At 44.4% G+C, this 18,458-nt stretch overlaps 1 protein-coding gene across 1 annotated transcript; it reads right to left on the reverse strand.

The window, feature by feature from the left end:
• Positions 1-16,970: 16,970 nt before the first annotated feature.
• On the reverse strand, positions 16,971-18,239 carry LOC149525350 (uncharacterized). Its single transcript, XM_089776006.1, has 3 exons — positions 17,997-18,239; positions 17,470-17,728; positions 16,971-17,437 (listed from the first exon to the last, which is right to left on the reverse strand). Exons 1-3 carry the CDS (start codon positions 18,237-18,239, stop codon positions 16,971-16,973), a joined length of 969 nt encoding a protein of 322 aa, XP_089632132.1.
• Between the last annotated feature and the right edge of the window lie 219 nt (positions 18,240-18,458).

Raw genomic sequence — 18,458 nt, forward strand, 5'->3', positions numbered from 1 at the left:
TAGGCAAGAGGTTGGTGGAGTACTTGGGAGTGAGCAGAAATAAGATCCATCCTGCAGAGTGTAGGTAAGCACAGCTGAATAGGTTCAGGGGGTGTCATCATCTGGGACTGGGATGGGCTAGCAGCAAGTTACTGTCTTCTCAGAGCAAGGCGATTTCTTTGAGTCAATACCTCCTATTGCTACATCTGGATTGGTTCAGCTTATCAACTTGCATCCCCAAAAGGTTCAGTTCTGAAACTTTACTTGCATTAGATAATACAACACCCTTTGAGCAGTCAGAGAAATATGGTGAACAAGGACAGCAGAATGAAATCCAATGTAAATAGCAAGAATAAATCAGAGCACTGTGCCTTTAATAACACAGTTTTCAGTCACATCAGGATAGGTAGTGGCTGATTTATGTTCACAGTTAAATTGTGGGCACCAAAGGACTGATGCAAATGTTGTTACTGGAAATTAGGTCTGTCAAAGGGAAGGCACCTTTCTGAACATATGGAGACTTTCCCCCTTGCTCCTAATACATAAATTTGTATGTTTAGCAAGGCCTTAGAGAAGGGGAAAAGAAGAGTTACCCAACATGACAGGTCTAGTCTAAACATAACTCATATTTGCTAGACAGTGGAATAAACTTAAAAGGGAATGATAAGAAAGTAGGAATCTAGTCTTTGTAAAGGCAGACAAGGAGCTGGGTTCAGACTGACCCTTAATTATCCAGAAAATTAGCATGCAGACCCAATGGATATTAGGTAAGAATGGTGGACATAGTGGGTTTGGTGTGAGGGATGCTCATTTGGACATCAGACATGGAGGGAGTCTGGGAGACAACTATTGTGTGGTGACAGCTTCAAAATAACACTTTTAAGTAGTAAAGGTGGCACAGGACAAACAGAAACCAAGACTGTGAATATGATTCTGGGTTTGGAAATCATGCCATGGCTGTCATGACATCCTTCTCAGAGGAAATACCCTTGAGGGGGAAGGTCACATGGGAAGAGATAAACATGAAACTGTGGCTACGTCTAGACTACACGCCTTTTTCGAAAGCGTCTTTTGAAAAAGCCTCTTTTGGAAAAGAGCATCTAGACTACAATCAGTATTTTTGGAAAAGCAAGCTGCTTTTTTGAAAGAGAGCACCCAGGCACTCTGGATGCTCTCTTTCGAAAAAGCACAGTTTGCATTACATAGCACCTTTTTTCAAAATACCACTTTTGAAAAAAAAGGCGTTCTTCCTTGTAAAACGAGGTTTTCTGTGGTCGACAAAACCATCGTGTTCTTTCGATTTACTGTTGACAAAACGCAGCAGCAGTCTAGACGCAGGTAAAGATTTTTTGAAAAAAGGCCACTTTTTTCGAAAAATCCCTGTAGTCTAGATAGAGGAGGGAGGGGGGAAGGATGGCTAAAAACAAAAACAACCCTCCCTCACCACCACCACAACAACAAGCCACCCAAAGAACCAAACTCTCTGATATCTGAGGCTGGATCTCTGCCACATTTGCCTGATGGGCTCAGGCAGGGAGGGCACTCTGTAGAGTAGGAGGGCTGGCTTCAGTCAATCCAAAGGACAGTAAGACTTTGTCTACACAGCAGCATTATTTCGCTGTTATTCCAAAATAACAAAGAGCGTGTCTACACTACAAGCCATTATTTCGAAATAATGGTGAGCTGGAGGACTTCTTGCTCTGGTTATGTCTACATTGCAATGCTATTTTGGGATACCAGAGGTATCCCGAAATAGCTACCCTGAGCCTTTTGAACACGTCCACTGTTGCGAAATATAGCAGATGCGCTATTTCGGCATTCCTGTAAACCTCGTTACATGAGGGATAAAAGATGTCTCGAAATAGTGTTTTATTTCAAAATTTGGCACTGTGTAGACTCGCCAAATTTTGAAATAGCCTATTTCAAAAAAGAATCAAAATAATTCAATGTTTGCCCGGCTGTGTAAATGTGCCCTAACAGATTAACATTTGCACAGTTTGGAATAGAAAGTTTTACGCAGGGTTTTTGGGTGTGTGCAGTGTATGGTGTGCTTTTTTGTTTCAATATAATTTTCTCTATGCTTAATAAATCTTCACTACCCAGCTGGCTTTAGAGTATTTAGGAATGTCTGGCACGAAGAGAAGAGACTACCTTCCACCTCGAAGAGAAGGTAGTAGGGAGGAAGAGTGTCTGGAGCTTATTCTGCTCCCAAGCCTGGGTCAAAGGGCATGATCTGGGGAGTCTTCTTTCAGAATGTGTGTTGCTTTCAGGATTCTGGACCTCAAATGAACGTACCTGGACTATGTAACGGCATGTTCTTATCACTGCTTCCCTTGTCCTCTCTACTACACTCCTTCCTATTGTCTGTTACCCTTGTTAGATATTATCTTACATTAGATTATAAACTCTTTAGAACAGGGACTCTATTTTTATTATGGATGTACAGTGCCCAGCACAATCGGATCCGGAATCTGTTTGGAATTGTCAGTTGCTCCAGATAATATTAATATGCAAACATCTCATGACTATGAACAAAATGGAAAGTTTAAGGGATACAAGGTGACATCCAGTAACTAAGAACCTGTGTCTGATGGAGTAAGCTGGTATCACCCACTGATTCTCTCTCCTGGTTTAGGAAATATGCTTAGTTAGAGGCTTACCTTCTACCACGAGCCAGTAATTCTAAAAGGTTGTTAAAATGTACTTTTATTTCTTTCCCCAAATTCTAATGTTTTCAGGAAATGAATGCTGGCTGCATAGTGCAACCTTCTGAACTTGCAGCTACCCAGATATCCCTGTCTAAGCAGTAAATTAACATTCTTACTGTAGAGCTCTCAGACATTTCACTAACATGGTTAAGACTCCTGAGGTAACACATCCATTTGTAGAGAATTTAATTCAAGGGGCACCTTAGGTATTGGTTGTAATTTGAGTACATAAGAACATTACTGAAGACAGATTTGCTCAGATCTGTTTTCCCACTTGTATAATGAGGCTTTTAAGACTTTTTGGACTGACTATGCAGAATGGCTGCTTGCTATAATATGGGTTGAGATTTTCAGATTTAAATTGTGGAAGTCTCCCAACTCTTTATATTCTGGAAATCATCAGAATAGGCTTCACCTACCATCTTTGGGTAGCACTATATAGCACCACTCCTAAGGCCTGAGGCTGAGTGATTTCCTTCTGTAGTAACTGTGAGATGTCTTTCTCTGTGTTTATAAAATCTGCTTCAATTCAGGGAAGATCTACTTCTGCATTGTTAAACTTCAGAATTTGCCACCTTTGCTAGGGTCTGAACTCATTGGGGAAGGAGGGCAAACTGGGGACCTTTCTTAGGGTACCTCTGTACAGCAATTTTATTTCGGAATAGGTGTCGTTATTTTGAAATAGCACAGTGCGCATTGACATAGCAAGCCGTTATTTCAACATAATTTCGAGCTGGAGGACTTCTTACTCTGACTCCTGTAACCCTCATTTCATGAGGCGCAAGGGAAGTCGAAGGAAGAGTGTTCTGCCTCTGACTTCCTGCTCTGTAGACAGCGCTAAAAGCTGAATTAAGCTATTTCAACTTCAGCTACACAATTGATGTAGCTGAACTTACATATCTTAATTCAACTTTTGCCCTGAAGTGTAGATGTGTCCTCAGTGACTTCAGAGAGGCTGTTTCCAAAGGACTAAAGGCTTTAAACCTTTTATCTTAAAACCAGAAGTGAAAATGTGCTCCTGTTTGCCAGATTGGGGAGGACTCCTGCGTGAAATGAGGAGGGATTTATTTCAAGGAGAATTGTTTCAGGGCATGGAATTTTGGGGCTTCTTCACATCTCCCCCCCCTCCCCCAGGCTTGTTTAGTGTCCTGTCCCTCAACTTCAATAGATCACTTCTTCTTTTGATTTCTTTGTACAGTTGGCCTGGAAGTCCAAGTCCTCCAAGATACAGATGGATCTGTAAGCATGAGCTGAACTTTATGCACCCTTGTTAGCTGCAAGAGCTGATGCATGGGTGCTGTTTATAAAGCGACGTGTCCAGTGTGGCTTCCAGGCAGTGATTTTCACACTTCGTAGTCATTTCTGTTGAATTTCCATTTACTAGATTTTTGGTCTAACATTCTCCGGAGGGCTCAGATTCAACTGGTGACCTTCTCCTGGACTGCATTCAGGTCCTCTCCCCCCTTGCAGATTCATACTCCTTACTCCTTCTCTTCCAAGTATGGGGCATCCTGAAAATCCAAGATCAGCTGTTCCCATTTACCCTCTGAGCCTTTTATCATTGTTCTAGTATGAAACTAATGGCAGGCAGGAGCTGGAAAGAAGCATCTGTTGCATCCTCTGAAAACTGGACCTTTATTCAGTGCTTATGCGCTGGAGGAATATCCTCAGTGGTCTATGCTCTTGGTAGATGGCTTTGCTTTTGTATCCAAGAGTTATAGTGTGAGGGAAGTTTCCAACATTGGGGTAACTATCCTTTTAGGAGAAGGATGGTCTACAGGACAGTGGGGTCTCCTATCTCAGAGGCTTGTCTTTATTTTCTGTATAGTACCTGGCATGCCTTTGAAGCTATGTACTTAATACATAATGCACAAAAAGCTTTTCAGTAACATAGTACATATCTATATGCAATGATAAGTGTCAATTTAGGCATAAGGATGAATTTTATTTTAAGAATATAGGACAATCCTGAACAGGAAACTCCTTGTCCAAGAGATTAGGCCAGGAGCACCTGGTCTTATAAATACCTTTAATTCTCTGAATGTGGATTCAGTCCAAAAATCTGCTCACATATCTGTTTCCCTAACAGTCTTCTGGTTTGTCTGCTACAAATGCAGGCTGTATCCCACTGCAGCCATTCAGTCTGAGAATCAAATGGGGATACAGCCTGAGAGTTAGTTTTACACTGTTGTACCCTGTGTCCCCCACCTCCCATCACCTTGATTTTCATCAAAGAATATCATGACATGTGATGTTAGAATTCTCTGTAGTCAGAATTTTATGTCCATCATTCGCCTGAGGTGTCAGAGGATTCCCAGAGAAAGGGACAAGTGCATAAGTCTATGGCAGTTGTATTCAGGTTGATGGCCCATATGTTTCATTCACTCTCTAAAAAGACAGACAAGTATGACTTTTTCACATTCATGGTTGGAAATTTCAAGTGCTGCAGCTGGTCAGTTTTGGATTACAAGTGATGGCACAAACATCCACATTCATTTCTAGCTGGAGAGATGAAAAAACCCAACAGGTACTTTTCTTTTCTTGGATTTGTGGCATAAACAAATAATAAGTGGGCATATTCAATGTGCATCTTGAATAGCTCAGTCTGAGACCAAGAAGGGCTGATGTTTCTAACATCTTTTTTTTAAAGACTGCAAGTTATTTACAGCAAGTGGCAGGACATGCTGCTTAGGCAAGATTTGCTGAACCCTCCTGTTTTCATTAATGAATGGAAAGTGAGGGCTGGCCATGTGATACAGGACCTGTATTTTCCATGTTTGCTGGTATCGAAGAACTGCAATCAGCATTGACGAAGATAATGTGATGTCACTCTTTAATCTGGCAAGCCTATAAAACCACTTCCTCCCTGTGTAGGCTGGAAGTCTCATGATTCCCATTTAACTCTAAAGCATTCATTGAAATGATGTAAGATAGCTTGGCTTTAGTCTCGCTTTTATGAATGAATGCTATTGTGAAACTTTATCCAGCTATATTAGGAAATATGCTAGTTATTCAACGAAATATAGTGGTTATCTAACAAAAAATGGCCTGAGTTACAACATTCATATCTGGCTCTAGATTTTGACTGTTGTCTCCACCCCTACTCCACAAAAAGTTCAGGACCCTTTGGAGCTTGGGTTTTGGTTGTATCCATTATAGACATAGGAACCAGGCGTGACATTCACATTCAGATCTAGGTTCATATTCTGAACTGCTCCAGAGCTCAGGGATCCCCAGGTCTGGGGATTTAGTTTCAGCCACCCTTTCACAAAGGTTTTATGGAGATACAAATCATGCGGGCACTAGTACAGAGCTTTTATACTGATATGGTTTTAAAGTGTTATCTGAAGTAGACAATAAACCCCCACTTGCTGAGATTTCTAAATGATTAGGAAAGACATTCCAAGAGACAGAACTAGATCAGGTCACTCACTGCCTGAAGGAAACTACAGGCAGTCCCCGGGTTACATGGATCGGACTTATATCGGATCCCTAGTTACAAACGGGGTGAGGCAGCCCCGCACTAGCTGCTTCCCCCCAGCAGACCAGGGAGACGCGAAGCTAGTGCCCTCCCCAGCAGACCAGGGAGACCCGGAGCGGCTTTTCTCAGCAGACACCTCAGCTTGAGAATAAAGGACTGAGGGAAGTGAGGTGTGGGAGAATAAAACTGAGCTCTGGAGAAATGTTTGGCTAGAGTTTCCCCTGCAATATGTACCAGTTCTGACTTACATACAAATTCAACTTAAGAACAAACCTACAGTCCCTATCTTGTACGTAACCCGGGGTCTGCCTATACTTAGATCAGGGTTTTTCCTCTTCTTCATACATGCTTTTGTTATCTTCTTAACCTGCACATTGTGATGCACATTTTCATATTGAATATTTTGTCAGCCATTGTTAGGCAGAAACCATCATCATGGAGAACAACGACAACTGTAAAAGTGTGAAGTGCTCTATTACTTTTGTTAAGATAGCACATACTGCAACTGTAGCCAGAGAATGATCCTTTAAAATAAGTTTTAATAAAGCCACCTACAAACAAAAGATACATGCAATTGGAACTAATGTGACTCTTTACCTAGCTATCACTGACTGCAAATTGCTTCCTCCAGTCTTCCTGTGGCCCGCCTATGTGAACTGCAAGCTCTTCAAGGCACGGGTGATCTCTTTCTCTGGGTTTGTGGAGCATCTAGCATGTGAGACTAGATTAATAAATATGATCTGTAAACTTGTAAAACCACAAAAAATCAGGATTAGATTTTGGGAGTTCTAATTAAAAATGGAAAAAAAAGGGGGAGGTAAGGCTCAGTATTTTTAAATAAATATGTGATTGAGCTGAATTCTTCAAGAGTTGGGGAAACTAATAGTGCTTCTTGGGTGCCATAATCCAAGAACAAGAGATAGTAGAGATGGGAAAATGCATGCAGTAGCAAATTATTCATTTATCACCTTTCCAGTATAAGGTTTTCCCTCATATACTGTTTCCTAACTGTGGGAGTCACAGAAGGAGTCCTGGGAGCTCATGTAAGCACATACAAAAAGTGTAAAATCTTGCAAAAATGGCTACCTGACAGTAGCTATGTAACAGTGTGTCCTTGTTAGGACACTGTATTGTTCTAACCTGAAGACCCTAGCTAGCACTTCAGAATAGACTAGTGTTGGATGTGAGTATGTTCAGTAGCCAGGGTCTCTGTAACTGTATGTGTGTTTCTGGAGTTACAACACATGATTAGCCATGATGTAGGGCAGGAAGTGCAAGCACTTGATCAAAGTATCACTGAATTTGAGCAGCAGATGCGTTAGATGCAATCGTTAAAGCCTGAGGGTGCTGCTGAGCTTCATGGAACCACATTTCATGTGTTGCTCAGCTTTTATTGGCGCTGAACTGTGGCTGAAGGCTGATTCAGAAAGACAGATTCTGTGTTGGAAAGGACAATGGTGAGTTGTTCTCCTGACAGCTCAGAAAACAAAACAAAACAAACAAACAAAAAACCGTGTTGGAAATAGTGTAACAAATGCAAGGTGTAGATTTGCATCGGTTGATTCAAAACCTCAGTGTATGTTGCATGTTGAAGTGCTGACTGCCACAGCACAAAGCCCTCCAAGTTGCTGGGAAATCAAATTTCAGTCAGAGAAAGAAAAACTGAGGGTTCTTTTTGGGGAAAACTTGAGGCCTTAAAAAATCAACAAAGACTTATTATTTGAAACCTGGCAATATCAAAACAACTTTAAATATCCCTGATTTGCTCAGAGTTGTGAGGTATATGCCATTTCCTGCACCTGTGCCCATCCCTGCACAATCCGGGTGTGTCTAAACTACATGGCTCCATCGATGGAGCCATGTAGATTAGGCTGATCGGCAAAGGGAAATGAAGCCGCGATTTAAATAATCGCGTCTTCATTTACATTTACATGGCTGCCGCGCTGAGCCGACAAACAGCTGATCAGTTGTTTGTTGGCTCAGCGCGGCAGCCATGTAAATTTAAATGAAGCCGCGATTATTTAAATCGCGGCTTCATTTCCCTTTGCCAAACAAACAAATCTACATGGCTCCGTTGACGGAGCCATGTAGTTTAGACGTACCCTCCATGTTGACAAAAATAATAGGGCTGGATGCAGCTCCCTCCACACAATCAGTGTTGTCAAAAATGATAGGATGCAGCTCCCAAACTGAAAATGTACCTTTGCTATAAGGGTGAGATGACTGAGAATGCTCAATATCAACTGCTTCCAAAACTCAGGAGAAGTGGCTACTTGGCAATTTGACTTGATAAGTCAAGTGATATCTCTGATGTGGCATATCTTCTGCTATCTGCGTAGTCTTCTTTTCTCATGTTCTGAAGAAGACGTTCTCTTTTGCTAAGCTGGGCTAGAATGCACAACAGGATAGTACTTATTCAAGACATTCCAGGAAAAATTGAATTCTTCCTTGTAAAATGAGAACAGTGTATTGCTGGGTGCATAGATGGTGCAAAGAGACTGACAGATAAAAGCAGTGGTCTTACCACATGGTTCTAAAACATTACACCCAATGACTTTTGATTTAATTTTTCTCAGGCTGCATTTACGCTGTAGGCTTCTTGTGCAAGAAGCTTTTTGCAGAAGAGCTCTTCCGCAAAAACGTCTTGTGCAATAGCACGTCCACACTGCAAAAGCGCGTCGGAAAAGTGATGTGCTTTTGTGCAAGAGAGGATCCAGACTGCATGGACGTTCTCTCACAAGAAAGCTCTGATTGCCATTAACAGAATGGCCACTAGGGCACCTGTGCTTGTTTTGATAGACTGTTTTTACGTAAAAAAACCCCTGCTGCCTGTCCATACACACATTTTTGCACAATAACTCTTGCTCAAAAGGGAGTTATTCCTTGTAGAAAGAGGAATACCTATACCGCAAAACCCCCCTCTGTTCTGTTGATTCACTGTAAATTTTCTTGTGCAAAAACGCGTTTGAGATGTGGACACTCCACGAGTTTTGTGCAAAAACTCTGCAGTGTAGACGTAGCCTCATATACTGTTTAGATATTGTTCCTAAGAAAAATGCCTCAAAGCCTGGCCGAGTCTTAAAATAGTGAAATTCAAAAACGTCACTGTGATGACATAGATTCCCTTCACCAGATTCAGCTTTTTCACACACAGGTGAAATGACTCCTCTGGAACTCAGACTCTAGGAATTAAAAGCTGAACTGCAGGTTTTCCTAAATGATTAACAATCTCCCCTTTTTGACTCCTTCAGGGATTCCTGTTGAGCGATATGCTTAGGTCATTGTGTGTACATCTCTGGACATCATATCTGAAAATGAATGTTTTGTCCAGGCATGACAGGGCAAAACACTTTCATCAGAAAATCTGGAAATTCACCTTCCCGAGTGCCAAAAAGTAAACTTCCCTCCAATTTCAATCAGGGAATTGAGTAGCCAGACGAGAACAATTAGAAGCTTACAAATCAGTAAGGGAGGGAATTGCTGACTCATTGTGTGATTTTTTTTTTCCTAGTGACAGCAGCAGCAACACTGACTGGGCAATTGCAAGAGAAGCTGAAGGACTCTCCTTCTGATAACGCTCTCCTGACTAATTTTAATTGGGAACTCAGCAGAGGGGGCTGTTTCTGAAGAGGATTTACCTAGCTTTATTTGCAAAAACTTTCAAATTTATGATCCCATTATCATTCTTACTGATTCTGCAAATCAGATTTCTCTTCATTGCTGGAGCTAAAAACAGAGTTTTGCAATTGCTTCATCGCTCAAAAAGGAAACAAAGCTGTGTATTTCTCCAAGTTGTCTTATACAGATCATCTTTCATTGGAAAGACAAACTCACCCATCAGACTGAACTGTGAGCATACTTAAATATTTGTACCTCCTTTATAACTGAGAGTTGACTGTTTGAAACTCCATAATTGGTAGTTAGCTTTGGTTTGGTTATGTTTATAGTTTGCTGTTTGTGGCTAGGATTGGAGTGCTTGAAGGAGCTGGTCACCAGTTATGAAAGTCTGGGAACCCTCCTTTTAGCAAATCCTGATGGTTGGTCAACTCTAATTCTGAATGCTGATGAACATGTCATACAGAGCAGGGACTGCCTCTTTGTTCTGTTTGCACAGCACCAAGCACAATGAGCTCTTGGTCCATGATTGGGCACCTATGAGCTATGATAAATTAAACAATAAAAATGATAATTGCTACTATAATCTACTATTTATATTGAGTGCTAGTCATCCCCATACAGAAAGCCAGCACATGGCTTATGTGCTACTTCGGTCTCACTATAAACATCACAAGGTATTCTGCAAGCTGGGGTTTGGATTGAAAGCATTGAAAGTCTGATTTTCAAAGTGATGGGCAAGAGACTTAAAGAACCGCTTAAAGAGCATTTTGCTTCAGCTACCCCAGACTAACACGGCTACATTTCTACCACTTAAAGAGCCATATCCGCAACTGGGGCAAAGCAGCACAGTGGTTGTTGGGGCTATGCTGACTTACAGCAGCTGAAGAGCTGGATCGGGATATCAAGAACATGTCTGCAGCACTTCAAATGCACCACTTTTAAATTACTGGCCATTTCATTTCACTGCATTTTCCTTGGTCTGGTCTTCTTCCAGGGAAGCTGAGGTATGATTGGTCCTACAATGTATCTTGACTTTGCTTTATAGAGGGGGAATCCAGCGCAGGGTGCTGCCACCTCCTCTGTTGTCTTTTTTTTCTCACATTTCAGCGGCAATTTGTTGTTTTTTATTTCCTGTGGAACCCATCACCCCACAGATCACCTTACAAACACAATGGCGACGTCTAGACTGGCATGATTTTCTGCAAATGCTTTTAACGGAAACGTTTTTCCATTAAAAGCATTTGCGGAAAAGAGCGTCTAGATTGGCATGGACGCTTTTCCGCAAAAGCACTTTTTGCGGAAAAGCGTCCGTGCCAATCTAGATGTGGTTTTGCACAAGAAAGCCCTGATCGCCATTTTTGCCATCGGGGCTTTTTTGCGCAAAACAGTTTTTATCTGTCTACACTGGCCCTCTTGAGCAAAAACATTTCCGGAAAAGGGCTTTTGCCCAAACGGGAACGTCAAAGCATTTGTGCAAGAAGCACTGATTTTGAACAGTAGAACGTCAGTGCTTTTGCGCAAAATCAGGTGGCCAGTCTAGACGCAGCCAATGGGTTTACGTTGGCCATTCCCTTATGAAGTCAGGAAGTGCTAGCAGCTCAGTTTTGCAGAAGGGAAATTGAGGTGTAGGGCAATATATGACTGGTCTAAAGTCACACAGGAAGGCTGTGGAAGATCTAAATTTGAATTTTGATCTCTTGTGTCCCATTCCAATCTCTAACCACAGAATCATCCTTCCTCTCTGAAGGGTTACGTTGTCTTTGAAGGACCTGACATCAAGATTTGCGAGAATGGGGAGGTGCAATAACTCCATGCCACTGCATCTGCTCTGAGCGACTGGTATTTCATTTGGGCTAGGAATGGTTATGGTCTTCTGTCTCTTGAAGTAAGAAAAAAAAATCCAATGAATTAAATTTACAGACAAGTTATCTTTCTTGACTGGAAAAGTGACCTGCAAGACTTTCTGGAGGAGAAATCACCTGGGAGATTGCATAGCATTGCTGTCCGAAGGGATGTCTGCCTCTTAAAACTGGAACAATGAGGAAAGTCTGTTCTGTCTAGCAACTGTTTCTGGGTAGGGTGGGTTTCCAGGCTCTCTTGCAGAGAGGTTGACTGTAACTATTTCTCTTGCTTGGACACCTTGGGGAGATACTGCCATCTACTGTTTTCATAACCCAACATGAATAGTTTGGTTATTGGCGCTCCCATTGGATGAACTTTCTTATTGCACCACTTGTAGCAGAAGCTCCAGAACAGTCAGATATCCCTTTTTTTGTTTTTATTACTCCTGCTTTCCAACTTACAACGAACTCTTTGAAATAACAGCAAGTAGCTCTGGCGTAAAGTTGTGAATGCTGCATAGACTGAGAAGATCTGGGTTCTATTTCTGCCACTGGCTTGCAAGGTGATATTGAGCAAGTCATTGCTTTACTCTGTGCCTCAGTTTCCCCATAAGTAAAATGGGGATAATGATACCGACCTTTTTTGTAAAGTGCTTTGGGATCTCCTGATGAAAACACTAGATGAGAGCCAGGTGTTGTTGTGATTTATTATGTCAGCAGCTTAGAGACAGACTCCTCTTTTCACTATTCCTATCTGACTCAAAGACTAATCCATTCAGATATGGAAAAAAAAACATTGCTACAAACATGCTTTGCTTTTGGGGAAAGTACTCAGCATTATGTATTCTCTTTCCTTTGTCTCTAGTAGGAAGAGAAGGATTAGGGCAATTGTCCCTTCAGGGCCATCCCTAAGGGTGTGTGGGGCCTGGAAAATTCCCCCTTCCATTCCACCCTATATATTCCTGCCCCTGCTCTGTTCCCACTCATCCCCTTCCCCCAAGCCCCTGTCCCTTTTCCACCCCTGCCCTGCCTCTACTTTCCCCTGCTCCACTCCTATCCCCACCTTCCCTCATTGCACCCCTTCTCCCGAGTGACATGGCCTGTGGGATTAGTGGGGACTTGACATGAGCCACAGGGATGGGGTCCATGCCCACACTAATCGGTGGTGGTGAGAAGCAGAATGAGCTGGCCTCAGCTGGCCTCAGCATGCCCCACTGTGCAGGCTCCCAGCCATGTTGCTTTGCTTCCCGCCACCACTAGTGAGTTTGGGGGCAGTTCCAACCCTTTCCCCAAGCTCCCTCCCCCAAGCAATATGGGGATTAGAGAGGGCAGGGGCCACTGGTGAGTGCAGGGGTGGTCTCAAACCCTGCTGTTAGTGTCAGGCCCCTTGCTAAATCCCTGGGTCCTGCAGGGCCTTCTAAAAGTGAAGCTCGTGGTGGTTGCCCTGAACTGCCCTTTGGATGGAATGGTTCTTTATTATTTCTGCTTTCCATGTCCCCGAGTAGGGAAACAGGCCTCTTTACACAAGTCAGATTCTGCCCTTTTCTATGCACGTGGAACCTCCATTAACTTCCATGGGAGTGGCATATATACAGTATGTGTTTGTCATATTTAATTCATTATATCCCAGAGTATCTGAAGCAATTTTGCATGTCCATCTCTAAAAATTAAAATAAGGCCATGTGAGGCAGCTGTATTTTTACCCTATGAAATTTAGGGAAGCACACAACAATGCTACATATTAGTTTACTAGCATATTTACCTGGCATTGCTTGGGTCTTTAACTCAATTAATGTTTTTTGAAAATAAAAGGAAAATTGCCCTATCACCTAAGCCACTCCAGAACCCAACCCTACCTCCCTACATTACTGAAAGACTGTGTTTTTCAAAATACAGTGTTATTTTTATGAAGTTAATTTCAGTCATTTATGGAATTCCCATTTAAAAAAAGTGTATTTTTTCTTCATCCCTATAAGCTCTTATCATTTGCTGTGGTTTAACAAAAAAGGGCTATAATCAATTTGGTTGCCAATAATATTGTCTTCTAGTATTCATACCGTAAGCATTGATTTAACTGTGCCAAAACACAGCATTACTCCAAATTTCTCTGTTTTATCTGTTTTCTGTAAAGTATACTGAGAAGCAATCTTTTTCCACATGCATCCTATATTTCTGGCTCATCTTGGTTCAGTCTCTTTCAACATTCACTCAGTTATGTCAGTTTTGAGGACTCCACTTGATTTGGTGATTCTGTCTCCTTTCTGTTTGGTTTTATGAGAAGCAATCCTATTCCAGACACATCTCATTTTCCTGGCACTGCCAGACCCTTACGTTGCTTTAAGTTATGATAAGAGAAAGCTGTATACCATATTTGGTGGCCCTAGCTCTTAGGAGGAGTTCTTGATCAAACAGACATATTCTTTAAAATCTATAGTAGATTACAGTGGGTTAAACTGATTGCTCAACACTTTGGCTTGAGGGGAGTGGGGGCACATGCATCAGAAATGAGGTATGTCCTGGAGACAAAGTGGGTGAGTGGCATGCCAGCTCCAAAGGGAAGGGAAGCTCAGTTCCTGGTGCAGTAAGGGAGAAGAAAGGTGTCTGCGCCAGTGAGGTAAGTGAGAGTATCCCCCAGCTACGTTAAAATACTCCAGAAAGATAATTTCCTCACAGCCAATTTTAGAATGTCGGGACAGGTCACCTAATAGCATGACAAGAGAAAGCAGCAAGGGCAATAGCACTGCAAGATCACCCTAATCACTACATGCACAGCCAGGATTACAGCTGGAGTTTGCTATCTGGCACCAGGGGTGGGGCTGGAAAGCATGTGCTGCAGACAGAGCGCTACCATCCCCCCCCCAAAAAGGCATGCACAACATGCCTTGGCCAGCTGTCTACACGGCTAACAGTGTTTCCAGGAAACAAGCTAAACACAAAAGCCAGTCAGTACTTGATGAGCATAAGGCCCATGTTATGACAGAGCAACAGGGCAGGGGACGGCAAGCGCTGCACACCACAGTAGACTGGCAAGTTGGAAAAGATGAAAAAACCTTAGCTGGCTCTTGCAGGAGTCAAACATACCCCAGAGGCAGCCCCAGCACTGCAACCAATGGAATTTCAGAGACTTCTACTCAGCTGTCCTCCCTGTTGCCTTTGCAGATGTTCCCTATCCCTATCTTTAGTAGACAGGGTCCTGCTGATAGCCTGTAAGGCTTGCTAGTAAGCTACTCCCAGTAATTAGTGAAGCACAGCGGCGCTGCTGTGCTGGTTGGTCACCCTTCGATTCACTGTATTGTGCAGGTTGTGTATGACACACACCCTGTTCTACACACTTGTCCTTCTTGCGCGTGTCGTTTTCAGGGTTTTGCCCTTTGTGTGTAAGCAGCTCTTCATGGGTTTCCTTGGCAGGTGCAGATGTGGTGCAGACCAAACAATAGCACATATTTACATTTTATATTTTTTTATTGCAGATTTAAAAAATGAATACTTACAACCTTTTGCAGTCATTTGGATGACAATGGTGATCTTCATGTAACTGGTTGCGCTACCTGACTCTTGATTAATAACTAGATCCCAGTGTGCTTTTTATGATGGGTTCGGGACATAAATATGCTCTATGACCTTTTTATTAGCTTGAGTGTAATCAGCCAGAAACATTAAGTGCTCATTGTGTTGCCAAAGGCCCTATAGCAGTATCAGCTAGTGATTATGACATTACTTAATACAAAAAATAGAAGATTTTAGGACTACAAAGCTTGCAGTTTCAGAGGCAGGGTTTGTCTAATGACAGCCCCACAACCTAGGAATAATTTATCGTCCACTTATAGGAAAATATGAAACAGCAGGTGAGAAAACAAAGAGGAAACAAAAATGCATCTTTATTGTAAAGGAAGTGCTCTGCTAGAAATTACATAGCTTTCCGGAAGACACCAGTTGTACTACTTTCTACAACAGCTGTGCTTGTCTGGTTGAAGGTAAAGCTTAGTGTCTGTGACTAAAAATAAACTGCTAACAGCTGTTCGCTATCATTGCACTTTCTTTTTGCCCTGCATTCATCTGTACAAGCAGCTTGATCCTCACACTGACACAGATCATAGAATGTCTGACAGAACCAATAAGCTCAGCATCCAAACACCTTCTGAGCCATGTGGAGTGACACACTAGGAGTGTGTCTAGACTACAGGGTTGTGTCGACAAAGTGGGCACACACATTGCCGACCTCAGGGAGGGCCGTCCTACCCCTGCACCTGCATGGCTGTGAGGCACCACCTGCTTCTGGCAGGCAGTGATGCCAGGTGCAGGCATAGGCTGGGGACGCTGGGATTGCCACACAGCTTTAGGCCTCTCAGCAACCTGCGGGAACCCCAACTGTGGCCTGACACTTGTCTGTGCTGCTTGGCCATGGGGTCTGTGCGAAGGGGGTCAGGATGGTGGCCTGCACACCTTCTGGGCTCCAGGGAGGCCATGGCTGCTGGTCAGGCCACACCATGCCTTACTGAGACACACATGAGCATCCTCTGACCTTAGGACAGGCACTGACTGCTGAGAAGAAGGAGGGCATGCCCTTGCAGGAAAAGTGTGGGCATGCATGACTGACAACTTTTCCTTCTTGTCCTCCACAGCCAGACCAGCTGTCCAGGAGATGGATAGCACACCTGCTCCACCACCCAGACAGCTGAAGGGAACCAGTTGGCACTGGCACACGTATTTGGACCTGGTTCGCCAGCATATCTTGGTCCTGCAAGGGACGCCGGATGCAATGAACCGGAGGATGTAGGCAGAGGCAGAGGCAGAGTGGTGCAGGCGCTTGCTGGATGAGTTTGTCCAGCAGCGCACTGAGATTTGTGCTGCGATCCGGGAGGTCCTGTGTCTGGTCCTGCTCCTCCTGCTCAGCCTGCTCCCCCCTCAGCTCCTGCCATCCCAGATCGAGGTACAGCCCTACCTCTTACCCAGCCCCCTACTGTCCCAGCCCGCACGCGCAGCCGTGTCCAAGAAAGCCTCTGCAGCCAAAGTGCCAGGGGCTCTTCATCAAGGCAGTACCCTCAGCCCTGAGTCTCCTTCCCCCCTTCAAGGTTGACATTCCCCCTTCCCATCTGTGAGAGTCACTGAGGGAAGCACTTTACTTTTTTTACAAAAACTTTATTTTTCTGAATAAAAGCATATTTTAGTTTTTCAAAAAACCCACAGTGAAATAAACTGTAAACATTTTTTCACCAACACCTGTCTCTGTTCTCAGTGTGTAATGAATGAGTACAATGTGTGAATGTGGGGCTGGGAGGGGTTTTGGGGAGCTAGGCACTGGGGACATGGGGCAATCCCACATTTGGAAGGCCCCGGGGAAAATCATCGGCCTCCTTGGGAGAATTGCTCCCTCAGGGCTACTCGAATGTGCAAGCCCAGCTGGTGGGCTTGCTGGATGGCAGCTGTCCAGGGCTGCTCGAAGTGCCTCCCCTCCACATCAGCCCGTGTCCTCCATGTAGGGAGGAAGGCCTCCCCTTTCCTCTCCATCAGGTTGTGCCACACACAGCATGCTGCAACCACGTCGGGGATGTTGTGTTCCCTCATGTCCAGCCGAGTGAGCAGGCATCTAAATCTGCCCTTCAGATGGCCAAAGGCGCACTCCACTTGGAAGTGAACCCAGTTCAGGTGGGAGTTAAACAGTTCTCTGCTCGCATCCTGGTGGCCAGTATAGGGCTTCATGAGCCAGGGCATAAGGAGGTACGCCGCATCGGCCACCATGCACTTAGGCATCTGCACGTCCCTGACTGCATAGTTCGTCTCCAGAAAGAATGCCCCAGCCTGCGGTACAGGTAGGAGTTCCGGAATACGTGGGCATCGTGTGCCCGGCCTGACCACCTGACACAAATGTCTGTGAATTGTCCCCGGTGGTCGACCAGGGCCTGCAGCACCATGGAAAAGTAGCCCTTTCTATTAATGTACTGTGCTGCTTGATGAGGTGGTGCATGGATCAGGATGTGTGTCCCATCGAGTGCTCCGCCGCAGTTCGGAAAACCCAGCCCCACAAATCTGGCCAAGATGGCATGCAGGTCTCCTAGGTGGACAGTCCTGTGACGCAGCTCTGAATTGATGGCTGTCACCACCTGCAGAAAGGGACAAATACAAACACACATAACAGGACATTAGAGGAGTTGCGTGAGCTGATGAGAGGTGCTCCCCCACCCTCCTGTCCCAGACCCTGAAAGTCCCCCCCCTCAGACATTCCCTCCATGCCCTCCGCACCACCACAGGGTGAGGCCAGGCAGGCTTCTACCACTCCCACCCCATCCCCCATTTCCTGTGCCCGGTCTTGACCATTTCCCTTATCCTCCTGCCCCTGCCCCCAGGGACTATCCCTTGAGAGTGACTTACCTCCATCAAGACAGCCCCGACAGTAGACCTCCCCAAGCCAAACAGATGTCCCATGGAGCGGTAGCTGTCGGGGGCGACCAGCTTCCGCAGAGCAATAGTGACGCTCTTCTCCAGGGGGATGGCGGCCCCCAAGCGGGTGTCCTGGTGTTGCAGGGCAGGGGTGAGCCAGGCACAGAGCTCCTGGAAGGTGGACTTCTGCATCCGGAAGTTTCGGAGCCACTGGTCATCGTCCTGCTGCTGCATAACAAGCCGGTCCTGCCAGTCAGAACTGGTGTCCAGCCTCCAAACTTGCCTCTCCAGGAATAAGTTCGGGGGCAAGGGCAGTAGGGCTGCAGCTTGAGTGAGGGGCTCAAAGCTGGGCTCTGAATCCAGCTCTGCCACAAACATCATGATGCTCTCATGAAGATGCAGCAGAATTTCCATCATCACAGTGTGGGGCCATTGCCTACCCAGGGGCAGCTC

This window comes from Pelodiscus sinensis, chromosome 2 (genome assembly GCF_052426305.1).
Source record: "Pelodiscus sinensis isolate ZL-2025 chromosome 2, ASM5242630v1, whole genome shotgun sequence".
NCBI lineage: Eukaryota > Metazoa > Chordata > Testudines > Trionychidae > Pelodiscus > Pelodiscus sinensis.